This window comes from Eschrichtius robustus, chromosome 16 (assembly GCF_028021215.1).
Source record: "Eschrichtius robustus isolate mEscRob2 chromosome 16, mEscRob2.pri, whole genome shotgun sequence".
In the NCBI taxonomy this organism is placed as follows: Eukaryota; Metazoa; Chordata; class Mammalia; order Artiodactyla; family Eschrichtiidae; genus Eschrichtius; species Eschrichtius robustus.
Genome location: NC_090839.1, coordinates 15,972,866 through 15,988,427, shown reverse-complemented (window position 1 = coordinate 15,988,427; position 15,562 = coordinate 15,972,866). Strand labels below are relative to the sequence as shown.

The 15,562-nt window shown below is 49.9% G+C and overlaps 1 protein-coding gene across 2 annotated transcripts in view; it reads right to left on the bottom strand.

Annotated features, from left to right (window-relative positions):
* RIMS4 (regulating synaptic membrane exocytosis 4) overlaps positions 1–8,398 on the bottom strand; it is a 61,204-nt gene extending 52,806 nt beyond the window's left edge. For both annotated transcript variants that reach the window (XM_068524038.1, XM_068524037.1), the window contains exon 1: positions 8,302–8,398. In XM_068524038.1, the coding sequence (XP_068380139.1) occupies positions 8,302–8,398 (97 nt within the window). The remainder of the gene's footprint in view (positions 1–8,301) is intronic.
* Between the last annotated feature and the right edge of the window lie 7,164 nt (positions 8,399–15,562).

Below are 15,562 nucleotides of genomic sequence, written 5' to 3'. Positions count from 1 at the left end.
GAACTTGTTAGAAATGAGATTTTCAGGGGACCTCCCTGGTGGCGCAGTGGATAGGACTCCGTGCTCCCAACGCAGGGGGCTCGGGTTCAATCCCTGGTCAGGGAACTAGATCCCACACGCATGCTGCAACCAAGAGTTCGCATGCCACAACTAAGGAGGCCATGTGCTTGCAACTAAGGAGCCAGTGAGCCACAACTAAGACTTGGTGCAACCAAATAAATAAATAAATATTTGGGGAAAAAAAAGAAATGAGATTTTCAGGCCCCGCCCCAGATTGAATGAGAAACTCTGGGGTGAGGCCCAGCAATTTATGTTTTAACAAGCCCCCTCGATGATTCTGACCTGTTAAAACCAACAGTAACAACCACAATTGCAGCAGTAACCTCTAACTGAGCATCTACTACGTGCCCAGCATTAAACCCACGATCTCATGAGTCCTTATAACTGAGGAAATCTTAGTTCCACATGCCCGGCTCTGGGGTAGGTGTGTTTTGTGCATTATATCAATTTATCACTCACAATAACCCTTTGAAGAACTTGCTATTATTATGCTCCCCTTTTACAGATGAGGAAATTGAGCCCCGGAGAGTTGAAGCCACTTGCCCAAGGTCACACAATTTAGAAGCAGCAGGGGCAGGATAAAAATTCAGGTGTCTTGGATTCCAAAGCCACGTTCTTTCTGTCCCACCACGAAAGCTCCCCAGAGTTTCACAGCTACGTCACCCTGAGAAGCTATACAGCTGGGTTGGGTGAAAGTCGAGGAGGAGAGAGGGGCAGGCAGGGAGGGCAGAAAAAGCCCTTCCCAGACTCCACACTACCAGCTACAATGTGAAAGGAAGCCACGTGATGCACTTAAAGGCACAGCCACCTGTGTCTAAGGGACTAAAAAGACAGGGATTCGGGAGTTCTCGGCCTCTCTCTGTCTTTACCCAGCTGGGGGTCCTTTCCATTCTCAATCTGAACTTCAGTTTCCCCACCTGATACTCCTTATCGTTGTCTACCAGGCTGAGTGATCTGCCCCCAGCTTACTCCTCTGACCTCGTTTCCCCTCATGCAGTCTAACCACGCTGGTCTGCTTTCTCTTCCCTAAACACCCAATCTCACGCTGACCTCAGGGCCTTTGCACCAGCTGTTGCCTCTGCCTAGATCCCTCTATCCCCTCATATTCCCATTACTGGCTCTGTCATTTAGGTCACAACTCAAATGTCACCTCCTCAGTGAGCCTTTCCTGACTATCTTACTTAATGTTATCTCCTATCCCATCAAACTGTCTTATTTTCATTTCACTTAACACAATCTGAAATTATTGTTTAATTGCTTTCCTGCTTATTGTCTGTCTCCTCCACCTCAGAACATAACTCCGTGAGTGCAGAAACTGTGTCTGCCTTGTTCCCCCGACATAGCCCCAGCACCTAGAATGCTGTTTGGCACTGAGCAGCTAATTAAATATTAGCTGAATGAATAATACCAAAGAAGAAAACCTAGACTCAAAGGCCAGAGCCCTGGATCCTTAACACGTGACCTTGGCAAGCTGCTTTGCCTCACTGAGCCTCAGTTTCCCTCCCTGCCTAATGAGGAGCGTGGACTAGATGCTCTCCAAGGGGCCTTCCAAGACTGCTAGTCTTGGAAAGCCAGGCCTGGAACCTGCCCAGCTGGTCCATTCAGAAGCGGCAGCTGGCCAGGGTCCCTGCAGCAGCTGCCCCCTCCCCACCCCCACCCGTGTCCCTGCCCAGCCGTGCAGTCATCTCACTCCCCCGTCGCAGAAACTGTTAATGAAGTGCGCACTGCTAAATGCAGTTACAATTACGGGGGCTAAGAATAAGGCGCTGACATCAGCCTTGTCAGTTTCCGAGTGAATCAGAAGGGGAGGGGGGAGGAAGGAGAAAAGGGGAGGGGGGATGGCTCTCTGGAGCTGTCAAGTGGAAATAGCACAGCGTTAAATATAATCCAGCATTGGCCTACATCGGTCTGGAGAGGCAGGTGATGGCTCAGCCCCCAGGGCCAGGGCAGACAACTGGATTCTTCCAAGGAGGCCAGGCAGCCCTCTGACGGGGATCATCCTGAACTGATGGCCAGGAAGGCACTCCAGTGGGCTGGGGTGGAATGCAGTGGGACGGCAGACCCTGGAGGGATGCATCTGAATGTGAACAGGCCCTCACACCCTGGCCTTTGTCAGTGGCTGTTTTGACAGCCCAAGCACAGCCCCTGGGGCTTACACTGCCCGTTCCCACCAGGAATCTCATTTCGGGCCAAGAGGCAGAGGGTGGTCTCTGGAGTCAAACACGCCTGGGTTTGTATCACCACCATGAAACCCAAAAAAGTCACTAAACTACACCAAGCTGCCTGGCTTTTCCTCATCTGCAAAATGGGTACATCGGCAACAGCTGCTACCCCTTTTGGCTGTTAAAAGATTCAGTAAGATTATGGAAAGCACTGAGCACAGCCAAGCAAGCCTCTTGATCATTTTATTTTTACAACCCCAAGAGATGCTCAGACAAGGATAATTAACCCCTTTTTCAAGATGGGGAAACTGAGACCCAGGACTTGCCTGAGGCCCTAGCACCAAAGTGGAGTCAAATCTAAGCCCCATGGAGTAAACTGGGTGGGAGAAGGAGAGAATTCCAGTCGGTCATTCCAGGGGACTGGGTGTGGGGTTGGGAATTGGAGCTCTGACAGTAAGACAGTGGGCTTGACCGGAAAACATCGTGGGCGGAGCGGTACACAGATTACAGTGGGGGAGATGTCTGCACCCTTCTGAGCACATCCTCCAAAACTGGTGCCTTTCCAACAACTCTTAAAAGAAATGCTGAAGCGATGGTTGTTAAGGCCACAATGAAAAGATGTCAGAAGAGGCAGAGGAAAAGAAAGCCCCCGAGATGGGAGAGAGGGTCAGCTGGCTTGCGGTCTGCTCTCCTCCGCACCTCCGCCCTGCCCTCACTCCGCCTTCAGTTAGTTAGAACAGGCTCGGCCTCTGGGATGGAGATGGGTGGGGAGGAAGGCAGAGCCTAGTTCTCAAAGGGAGACAAGGGGAATGGGCCCCTCCTTTCCCCTTCCCACCAAACAGAACCAGGTGGGCCTCTGGCAGCTGCAAAAGCCAAGGAAGCTGAAGCCACGAGTCTGGCAGCTTGGGGACAAGGAAGAGAGGGTGCCAGAGAAAGAGAGAATTTTAGGAAAGAGCTCGAACTGCATCAGAGCAGATCCATAGGCCAGTGATCTGTGTAATGGGGGAAGGGATGACTCCCCATCACCCAATTTTTCTGAAATACTTCTTTCAGAGTAATTTAAGATAAAGTAGTTTGGGGCCACACTTTCACACACCCACAACTTGAATGATGGGAACAATTGGTTCGATTCCTTACTATGCCTCAGTTATCTAAAACTAGAAGAGTTCTGCCCAATTCCCAGCCCATAAAAGAGATTACAGTGCTTGGTGGTAAATTAGGGAAAGGGGCAGAGGGGGGACAGGAAGTGGCCTGCCCTAGGGACAAGGGTGGGAATGGAGGCTTCAAAGCCTCCACCTCACACCCTCAAGTGGCCCTGATCCTGAAGGGTATTTTAAAGCCTCCCCCCTCACCACGCCCCCTTATCCACCCAGCCCCAGCCCCCCTTTAGGGCTGAAGTACTCTGTTCCCACCATCTCAGGGGGAAGGGGTGGGACAGCAGGACATTTTGTTTCCCAGAAAAAGCGCAGGTCAAATTTCAAGGACAAAAGTTAGCACTTGGTCTGGGAAAGAAAACCTTGCCAAAAGGAGTAAATTGGGGAAGGGAGGGTGGATTCCAGCGAGGTCATGCCAGGTGCCTGGGGTGGGGGCAGGATTTGGAGCTCTCATTACCCCTGCTGAGATCTGCCTGGCAAGACAGGAGTATCTCCACCCCACGAGCCAGGAGAAGTAACTCAGACAGCCCCCTCCATTTCCCCTCCGTCCAAAAACAAGGGAAGTGGGCTTTAGCACTAGTTTGTGGGACCCATCCACCAAGCCACCCCACCCACCAGATTTGGTCTGGGCGGAAGAAGGCAGTACCACGAAGGGCTTTCCAGCCCAGAAATGTGGCCCGAACTGCTAGGAGAGGGACCGGTAGCCGGCCCGTGTTGCCATGGCAACTTCCTCCTTGCGCTGGATCGAAGCATCCTATGGGCAAATCGGAGCTGGCTGCTCCAGCTTCTCCGCCCCTCTCCCGGGCGGGTGGGGGAGAACTGGACGCCAAAACCACTTGGTCAGACTCAGGGACACCATCCTCAATTCCAGACCCTGATGTTAGCAACGCCCTTTGGCATTTGCTGGATACTGAAGACACTCTTGCTCCCCAGCTGTGCCCCAAGGCAGAGTGGCAGGGCTGGGACTGTAGATGTAATGAAAATTAACTGTTAAAGAGAACAGGGAAATGGGGAGCTAGGTGCTCCCCACCCTCTCGTTCCACATGCAAGTCCCCCAAATCCCATCTTTAAACCCCCTCCAAGAAGAAGGGCCCAACTCTGCCTTAATAGCTGTAACAGTGCAATAAAATTAGCTTATTAAAATCATAAAAGCTAACATTTTGAGAACCAGGCTACCCCCCCTCCTCAAACCCACAGATTCTTTTTTACAGTCATGCTCAGAAATAAGTCTTACTTGGTAATAAGAAAGATAAGCGCTAACAGGTATTGAGAGCCTATCTAGTGCCAGGTACTGTACTAAGCCCTTTTCGTAGCACAAAGAGCATAATAATCAACAGCATAGATGCCTGAGTCAGACTGCTTAAGTTCAAATCCTACCACCCTCATTTCCCGGCTCAGTGACCTTGAATGCATATTCTCTCTGTGCCTCAGTTTTCTCATCTGAAAATGGGGAATGCTAAATGTTAGTTTTATAGAATTGCTGTGAGGAAAGACAACAATATTGAAAGTGCCTAGGAGGATACTTAGAGAAAGGTAATCATTTAAAAAATGTTGACCCTCTGTGGTCCATGCTATTAGTTTCTTCCTCCAAGTCACCAGCAAACCAACAATATAGATGTGAAAAAGCAGATGTCACGTGTCTAACTCCTCCCTGCCCCACCCCTCCTCAATTATAAAGCCAGTACCAGCAAGGATGAGCCACGAAGACACAGACACAAAAAATGCCTCCCAAGAGCATGCCTCTCTAAAGCCTCAGCATCTTTGTGAAAAGGGGCAAAAGCAGTGTAAGCAATGGGTTCGCAGTGCACAATGGAAGATGTTCCTTGGGAGGAATTCTAGGAATCTGCAATGACCAGCATCCTGAACCGCAGGGCGGCTAGAAAGGGGTGGAAGGGGCAGCTTCCTTTGCTGACAAAATGTCCAAGGCTCCCAAGCCCAAGGCAGGAAAGTGCTCTGGCCCAGTTAAGGCTAATGAAAGTCTCCTCCTCATACAGTTTCTCAGGAAACCAGCTGAAGGGTGGCATGTAAGCCCTGAAGATGGCTCTGAGTCAATCTGGTTGATGAAAAAGGTGCATTGGACAGGAGTCAGAAGCAGCAACAAAGGGGAGGCCCCCAGATGAGCCAGAGGCCCATCAGGGACACTTCTGAGTCATCGGGGACAGAGGGGCACGAAACTGGTGAGGGGAGGGAGCAAAGAAGAGAAAGGTAAAGCAAAGCCAATCCCGACAGCCCTGCAACTGGAGCAGTCTCTGTCCAGTATCTAAGAAATATTCAAACCGCTTTTCGAAATTAGTTCAGGGTGATGCCGTTCTAAAAGAATAAATCCAAGGGGCTTCTTGTGTTTTTAGGAGAAAATGAATGACTTTGAGAAGAACAGGAGAAATTAAGCACCAAGACAACGTTCCCTACTTCCGATTTGCACCTGACACTCATTAGCTTTCCCGAAACGAAACTTCACTTCCTCCCTCCTCCTCCCAAACTCGAAGCATCCCTTAAGATGAGCAGACCGTGAGCATGAGATGCCCAAACCAAACTCTTGGCTGTCAGCCGCTCCCTGGGACCTCTTCACCTGGGAACCATTTTCTACACAGTGAGATTTGACTTTTTAAAAAAATCCTCTTTCAGAGAGAGGGCTAGTGTTTTACTGGAAAGAGAACCAGAAACCTGATTTTTGTCTTGGCTGTGTGCCTGCCTCACTGGGTGACCTTGGGTTACACACACACACACACACACACACACACACACACACTGGGCTTCAATCTCACACACATGCATACATTCACACAAATACACACACACACCAATTTGGGGGCGAAAAAGGGTTGGACAAGATGATTTCTAGGTGCTCCAAGTGAAAAACTTAAGAATTTGAAGAAACCCACTGGGAAAAAAAAAATAGGGACCTTTAATAATCTCTAATATTCCATGAAGTTATCTATTCTGACTTACATGAAACCAGAGCAAGTCACCAGCAACCAACAATAATAACCAAGGCATCTGAACCATGACATGGAGCATGACTTTGAAGAAAAACCCAGCTGGCCCTGCCACTGATGCACCTTGCCTCTTGAGACCCCAGTGGCCTGTTGGAACTTCAGAAGCGTCCTTGAACGTCAAGTGAGGGGTGGGGGAGCCAGCTCACCGAGGCAGGTGGGGCTCCCTCCCCAAGCCCCCATGCTAACCAGACTTCCTCTCCCAGATTTTGCTCCAGAGGCCGCCACTGGGTTAGGAGAGCCCCTCCACCCCTCCTCACCTTGCCTTGTCCAGAATAATAGTACAACCTCCCTCAGCTGCATCACAGGGGAAGTTAAGCCTCTGAACCTCAGTTATTTTTTCTGTAAAATGGTGATTCTGTAAAATGGCTCTGCAGTAACCATCTTTACTCCATCCCCATCTCCAGGTCAACAGCAAGACCGGTCTGTCAGGGGTCAGCCTCACGTAGCCCCATTCATTCACTCAGCCAACACTTTCTTCTGGAGAACCTTCTCCCTTTCTCCCCACCTGCCTCCTGCTCCAGCAGAAAGACATGAGCACCCATCACCCACTGTTCCATCCAAGGCTTATCAGATAACGGGCTGACCAGATAAGGGTCCCTGCAGGCAGAGAGTCTTAAGCAGGGCCCATGAACTCCCTAAAACTGTGGACAAAAATTTTTGGATGGTGCCTATGTGTATTTTTTGGAGAACTTGTCCATATTTTCATCAAGTTCTCAAAAGTGTCCATGAAACCATTTTGCTCCTCCCCACCACACACACCCCTTTCCCTTTCATCCCCTCATTGAATTAAAATACTCTCAGATTTTCAGCTTACAAAACACTTTTAACTTTACCTTTATGTCTGAGGTACTGTCATCCCATTTTACAGATCGGGATATGGAGGCTAGGGGTGGCATGACTTGCTCAAGGTCATGGCTAATACGGAGAGAAGCAAGACTGGAACCTCATTCCAACTCCCAATCTGGCACTCTTTGGGGAACTCTCACCCAAGCCCTCTAGGTACCCCACCTGTTGGTGGCTTCGCTTCCTCACCGCAGAACCAGATCTGAAGCCCTTCTGTTTCCTCTGCCTGGTCCCAGGGCCCCCAAGAGCTGTTTTCCCTACATTTCCCCGCCCCTTGGGCTCTGGCTGGGGTTGCGCGCAGGCCTGGGAGCCTGAGGTTCGGGCCGCTGTATGGTGGCCCGGTTCAGCCCACCTAGAAGGGCTACTCCAGGCACAAGAGCACCCGGGCTCAGGGGCACACTCCGGAGGGCGCGCAGGTGTAGAGTCGGTGCCGCCCTACGCCTCCCTCGGGGAACCGCCGGGAAGAACCGAGAGGAAAGGCCGTCACCCGACCGGTTCCCTCGCGGTCCGCCCCAGTCCTTAAAGGACTGGGGAAAGAGGAGAGACAAACAGGGGCGCTCAAGGCCTTGGGCGCAGGGCGGGGGTCTTGGGCAGGGAGTCTCTGGATGCAGCCAAGACAAAGATGGAGCGGTAAGGTTGCGCGCCACCTCCAATGGCGGGGGGAGCGTCGGAGCCCCGGGGGTGAGGTGGCCAAAGCCCCGGGGTTTGAGGAGTGGGCACATACAGGAAGCTCGGGGAGGGTGGCGGGTCGGATCCAGGGACAAGACCGGGAGCATTCAGTAGGCGCAGGTGAGTAGGGAGAGCTAAGTCCAGGCGACCCAAAGGGCCCACTTGCGGAAAAGGGGTGAATGCAGATGATCTAGGGGTCCCTGGGGGCGGCTGGAGGCGAGGAGACCCCACATCCTAGAGATCTGAGGTCCCGTGGGTGGGAAAGAAGACCCCGGGGGCGCATCCCCGAGCGTGCTTGGGATTGGGGGTGGGGAGGAAAGAGTGGCCACCTCTTAGGGCGCACCGGGTCGGGGAGGGGGCCTCGGGATCTGGCTCCCGGGACGCCCCCCGGGGATCCGGGGCGGGCCACGCGCTTACCCGCGTCCTCGTCGTCGAAGGAGTTCATGCACGGGAAGTAGATGGCGAGCGCCTCGAAGGAGGCGGACAGGCTGAGGCGGCTCTGCGAGCGCTCCATGCCCGCACCGGCGCCGGGCGCCTCGGCCGCGGCGGCGGCGGCCGGCTTGGGCAGCTTGGCCGCCCCATTCTTGACGCGGAGTACGGCGCGCGGCGTGGTGGCGGCGGCCCGAGGCCGGGCCGGGGCTCCGCGGCGGGGCTGGCGGGCGCGGCAGGGCCGGAGGGCGGGCCGGGAGCTGGCGGCCCGCGGACCCGAGGCGCGCTGTTCTCCCGGCGGCGGCTGTGACGGCGGTGGCGGCGGGGGCAGCGGTGCCGGCGGCGGCGGCAGCGGCGGCGGCGGCGGCGGCGGCGGCGGCAGCTGTGGCGGCGCAGCTCGCTCTGGCCCGCGGCGCCCCTCGCCGGACGCGAGGGGCGGGCTCGAGCCGCCGCCGCAGCCAATCGGCACCGCCCGAGGGAGGGGGCGCCGCGCGCGGGGCGTGGGAGCCGGAGGGCGCGGGCGGGGCCCCTGCTCGCCGCCCAGGCCGCCAGGTGTGCGCGCCCCAAGGGTGGAGCGCGCAGGGCTGCTGAGCTCCCAGTCCAGGGGCCGCGCCCCCCACGTTGTCCCCTCCCCCACACTCAGCCCCCATACTCGCCCCGGATCCAGGCGTCCAGTCCCCGACTGAGACCGGCCTCCCCCCGGGACACAGACGCGCTGGAAAGCGACACAGTTACAGTGACCGGCACTCGAGATCCTCAGATTCACACATGAACCCGCACAGGAGCACAAACAGGCACCCACAAGAGTGCATTCACTCTACAATGTACACCACGGACACCCTCAGACTCTTACACACCCAGAGAGATCCACCCAGACTCACTCACTCATAGAGACCCTTGGGGTAACCAATCCACAGACCCCCTGAGACTCCAGACATCCGAGACCCACGCAGGTAGGTACATCAACAGACACAGCCAGACTCACAACCAGAGACCTGCAGACACACTCAGAGCGACAAACAGGGACACCCTTAACCACACAGGGAGACCCTCAGAGCCCACACGAACCCACAGAGAAGTTCAGGTGGGCACACATACCCTCGTGAACCCACACTCCTCACAGAATTCACACACAGACACTCATACTCAGTGATACACTCTCAGACCTGCACACAGAGACACCAGTGCCCCTCCTAACGTTGACCCCCCCCCTCAGCACCCATTCACATACACCCAGAAATACCCTGACAAATCCTGTCAGACTCACACACAGTCACCCTCAGACCCAGACCCTCAAAGAGAGACACTCAGACACACCTCAGTGGGCACACACAGGTTCACACCCAGACACAGCCCCAGAGACTTAGTCATTCCTGGTGATGGATACATTCTGATGCACAGACACCCTCAGACTCATACAGGGACACAGATACACTCCACCAGACTCACACATTCACCCAGACACTCCCACATATAAACCCCCAGGGACTCACACACACACACACACACACACACACACACAGACACACACACACACACACGCTCAGACATGCAGAGCCCCGTAGGTGAACACAATCACAATCGGAAACCCGCACTCCATTCCCTGGCCTTGACCCAAGACCTCGGTCCCCACCTAGTCAGGCCCAGATGTCTAATTTCTCCCAGCTGCTTCCACATCTGCTTTCTGAAGCAGCCTGCTGAGATGGCAAGAGCACAGAGTTTTGATCCAGACTGTGGCGCTATCCTTGCATGTGGTCTAAGGCAAAGTCCTTTACCTCATCTGCCAGTTTCCTCATCTGTACAAGGGGGATGCAAACCCTCCCTTTTGGATGGTTGTGAGGATTAAGTAAGATAACACGTGTGTTAGCTTTCAGTTGTTGTGTAACAAAGAGGCTTAAAAAAAAAAAAACATTTATTAGTTTACCATTCTCTAGGTCAGAAGTCTGAACAGGCTCAACTGGGTTCTTTGCTTAGGGCCTCACGAGACATCGGCCAGATTCCAAGCTCATTCAGGTTGTTGGCAGTATTCAGTTCGTTGTGGCTGTAGGATTGAGGCCCCTATTTCCTTTCTGGCCATTGGCCAGAAGTAACTCTCAGTTCCTAGAAGCGACTCTCTGGTCCTTGCACATGGCCTCCTCCATCTTCGAGGTCATTATTAGGATGTCAGACACTTCTCATCCTTAGAATCCCTCTAACTTCCCTTCTGCTTACTGGACTGAGAAAACTCTCTGCTTTTAAAGTGCTCATGTGATTAGATTAAGTCTACATGAAAATATACATGCATACATATATATATATATAGCTTGACACTTATAAGAGATATATATGATACATATATGACATATCATGTATATATCATTTACAAGATATATATGTATATGTACTTTATAGTGCATGTGTGTTCATGTGTGTGCACCTGCAAGTGTGTGTGTGTGCGTGTGTGTGTGTGTATCTTACCCAGCCCGAGGGGATCTAGGAAGACTTCTTTGGAGAGGTGACATTTTAGCTGAAAATGGCACCTGCTATGTGCCTGGCACTGTTCTTGGCCCTGGAGATATATATACACCAGCAAATGAAATAAAGTCACTGCCCTCACATTTGCATTTTTAAATCATCTCTGGGGCTGCTCTGTGAGGAAAGGATTGGAGTGATTTAGAGGGTTGCTTCCCTCCTCCTCTTCAGATAAATCCTGATTTGAACCAAAAAGACACTGATTGTTTTTAAAATGTGAATGGCAGGGGAAGCTGAGAAAGAATGTCCCGTGGGAAGGTGAAGTGGAGGAGGAGGGGGAACCAAGGCCAGATGGAAGGCTGTGGGCCTTGGGGGGACGGCAACTAGGGCCAAGGCTGAGGAGAGGTCAGGAAGGGCTGAGCCTGAGAAAGTTCCTAAGATAACTCAGGCAGGATTAAGAGACAGGCTGGATGGGTGGGGATGGGGAAGGAAAAGGGGAACAGAGGCACTGCCGAGGTTTGCCGCATCAAGAGAAAACAGCACATATGGATGGAACTCCTCCTCTTCAGCATCTCTCCTCTAAGATGAAGCACAGAGGGAAGTGGCCCCAAAACTTTGCATGTGTAGCAAGACCCAGGTGAGTGCCTTTCTAGAAGTAAAATGTAGCTGGAATGTAGCTAAACCCAAGAGAGCCCTGGTTGCTCCTTTGTCAGCGAGAAAAAGACTGATCCTGTTCGTGTTCTGCTTGTTGGGGTAGGGGCGTGTGAGTGTGTGTGTGTGTGTGTGTGTAAAACATCTCTGTGTGTATGTCTCTGAATAGATGGGCACTTCTGCGTATCTGTGTCCTTGTCTGTGAATGACCTTGTCTCTAAACATGTCCTTGCAAGATGCATGTCCTTGTGTTAAGTGAATCCAGACTGGCTTTAAATACAACATGCCTCCTGGTCTTTGTATGCACTGGTGTGTGTGTGTGTGTGAGAGAGAGAGAGAGAGACAGAGACAGAGAGACAGAGAAAGACGGAGACAGAGACACAAGAGAGCACTTATCCATTCTCTGTGTGCATGAGCCATGTGTCCCCATCTTTGTGTGGGTCTGTATCTGCTTGAGTGGGTATGTGCTGGTGTCTCCTATTAATAGTGTGTCCTTCTCAGTGTCTGCCTTACCACTTAGTGTATCAGTGTCTACATGTGTGTGTATGTAACTGGGCTGTGTTGGTTATATTTAGGTATCAATGTCAGATTTCTGTTCTTGTCCACATGTGTGTGTATCTGGCTCCCTACATCCTGGTCAGTGTGAATTTATCCTTGACTGTGTGTGAATGCTGCTGTGTGTGGACTTTTCTATGTGGACTGACAGCTTGAGAGGGGACTCATATTTTCTTGGGTTCATCTTTGCCTTTAAGTAGTTAATACATGACTGAGCTGATGGGGATAGACATATTAAGATCTTTTAGTAACTCCAAGTCCCCGAGCCAACTATCTAACCATCCTAACCATTACTTCATGCTTCCATCCATCCATTCAACCATCCATCCATCCATTCAACCATTCATCCATCCATGCATCCAACTATCCACCTACACACCCGTTCATCTCAATTGTACTAACATTTACTAGCTATATAGTTATCTCTCTTAGACAGATTACTTAATTTCTCTGTGTCTCTGTTCTCTCATCTATAAAATGCGGATGATACCTGATGGGGCTGGGAGTGGGGAAGTGGGGGAGTTAAGTGAGATACTGCATATAAAACACTTAGCACATTGCATAGTGCATAGTAAGTGTTTTCTATATTAACTATTATCATCATCATTGTGGCAGACAGTATATTTCAGCAAATTCTCATCAGCACTTTACTAAGGACCAGGCCTCAGCTAGAAGCTGGGTGGGAGGGTCCTAATATAGCAGAGGCCATTAAGTGCCTCTGCCACCACTTTCTTGTGTAAACTTGGATAAAGCCTATGCCTGCTCTGGACCCATGGAATGGATAAAGCACCCTTGCCCCACCTCCCTTATGGAGATTCTGAGTGTACCTGCCCTTTAAAAACTGCAAAGAGCTATGCACAGTTATGGAGCACGCCAGGGGATCCCCTAAAGCCTCAGAACGGCAGGGCCCAGTCCTGGGTCATCTTGAGGGTCAGGCAGAGCTGACACAAGGCCAGGACCCACTGTCACTGCAGGGCTCAATCCACTGCTTCCTGTCACTTCCTTCCTATCACTACCAGCCTCTGTTTTCCCTCTGGGGAGGAATCTGATGTGCTCTCATGGCAGGAAACAAGCATGTGAGGGAACAGGGAGCGAAGTGGGGCAGGAACATACCTTCCTCTTGTCCACCAAGAGCATCTTCACTTACTATTTGGTGAGGGACCTTATGCTTAAAAGAAAAAGAAAAAGAAATAAAGGAACTGGGTAAGGGAGGTGATTTCTGCCCCAATAAACCACCCCATTGGACAAGAGACAGAGAAAGAAGGAAACAAAGGGTAGAAAGAGTCAGAGATTAGAAAAGAGGGACATAATAACAGAGAGACACAAGAGGCAGAGAACAAAAGAGAGGGAGAGAGATCGTTAGAGATAGGAAGACAGAAGGAATTAAGTCAGGCTTTATTGCACACCTGGTTTGGGCCGCCTCTGTTTCAAGGGTTGCTATACTTCCTGAGTCATCCTCAACCAACACACACACACACACACACACACACACACACACACACACACACAGCAGGGGGTGGAGGAGGAGGCAGGGGTCTTGAGGTAGGGGCAGATTCTTGCCATAAGAAACCTCCTGTGTGACCTTAGGCAAGGCTAAGACACAATTTGGGTCTCAGTTTTCTCATTTGGAAAATGAGCCCACAAACCTCATTCAGTGGCTTCAAGGCTAAATGGGATAATCCTGTAAAAGAGTTTTAGAAATAATGGAGAAAAAAATAGAAAAGAACCTTTGGAACTAGACAAGCTGATTTTTACAGTTCATAAGGAAAAACAAACATGTAAAAATTGTCAGGAAATGTGGAGTTGGGGAGAGTAGGGAAGATTAATGAGAGACAATAAGCTCTATCAGATAGTAAAACATTATAAAACTACAGTAAGTTTTTTAAAGGCTAAAAAAAAAAAAAAAAGATGAATTTCCTCAATATATAAAGAGCTCTTACAAAACAATATGGAAAGGCCATTGCTCCAATAGGAAATGGAGAAAGGACTTGAACAGACAGTTCACAGATATATAAATATAATCTGTAAATGACATAAATAGCAAAATGTTATTCAGTATCTCTCACAATTAAGGGAATGTCAATTAAAATAAAAGTGAACCATCATTTTTGACTTAGTCTAACAAAGAAGAAACTGCTTGACAATAAACTGTATGGAAGTGGGAGCAGGGAAATAGACACAGACACACACTGTCGGTGGGAGTATATATTAATTGATGGAAACTCTTTGGAGATTAATTTGTTGGTATCTATTCACATCTACAAATCATTTAATTTAGAAATTCACCATTTTACTCAGCAATTCCACTTCTATGAATTTATTCTACAGATTTACCTGCATATATGCACATGTATAATATGTATAAGAATGTTTGTTGCAGCATTGTTATAACAGCAAGAGACTGGAAACAAGCTATAGGCCCATTAAATAAATTATGGTACATCCATACAGGGAATTCTACAGTCGTTTTAAAGAACAATGTAGGTCTCCATATGCACTGATATCCTAGATATACAATTAAATAAAAAAGCAAAATCTGAATAGTGTATATAATATGATCCCATCTGTGTGTATATACATATGTGTATATATATGCATATATGCATATACATATATATTCATATTTAAATATTTATCTTTGAATAGACATGCAAATTTCAGGAGCAATATACAAGAAGCTATTAACTATGGTTTCCTCTGGGAAATAAGAAAACTTTCAGGTGGGAGTCAGTATATTTTGCTTTATGCCCTTCTCTATGGTGTAGATTATTTTTTACCATGAGCATGTATTTTTTTTTTTTAGCATGTATTTTTCTGAATAAAAAAATTTAAATACATTTTTCACCTAATAAGGTGTGAGTATCAACACTTTGTAAGTAGTTGAAGTGTCAGTGTGTTACTTGGGCCAGGGTTACACACTAACTCCCTGTTAACTCTGAGTCCAGCAACATGGATTAAGTGGGAGCATGTGTCAATATCCAGTCTCCTGGGAGTGAGGAAGTAGCCTAAGCTGCCCAAAACAACCACCTGCCATTTCACAAGCCATCATCTGCTCTCCCAAGCCAAGGGAGGCCCTGTCTGGGTGTAAACAGTGGACTCTTCTTTCCAGGACCCAGAACCTTTTCCTACTGTACCCCTTCTCCCACCAGGCAACCTTGACATCTGAAGCTCTCCTTTGATGGCACCCAGATCAAAAGGAGGAGCCAGCTGGGATCTAGCAGCCTAGAGCAAGGTTAAGATTTGCTCTGTCAAAAGTTCCTGGTGTGACCCTGGGGAAGCCAGTCTCTCTCTCCGGGCCTCAAGTGTCAAAAGGGGAGTGGCATAGGATGACCACTAAATGCCCTCCCAGCTCTGACATCTTTTTGAGTCCAAGTTGGTTTGGATGTTCTTTCCACTTCTGTGAGTAACTCCCTCGGGTTGGATAGTCAGGAGTTCGAAACTGAGCTCTGGAAGTAACTAGCCTCTGAAAGTCACTAGCTGTGTAACATCGAGCAAGTTGTTTCACCTCTCTGAGCTTTGGTTTGCTCATCTGTAAATCAGGGAAACTAATAATATACCTCATAGGATAGTTGGCAAATAGTAGTAGCTCAAT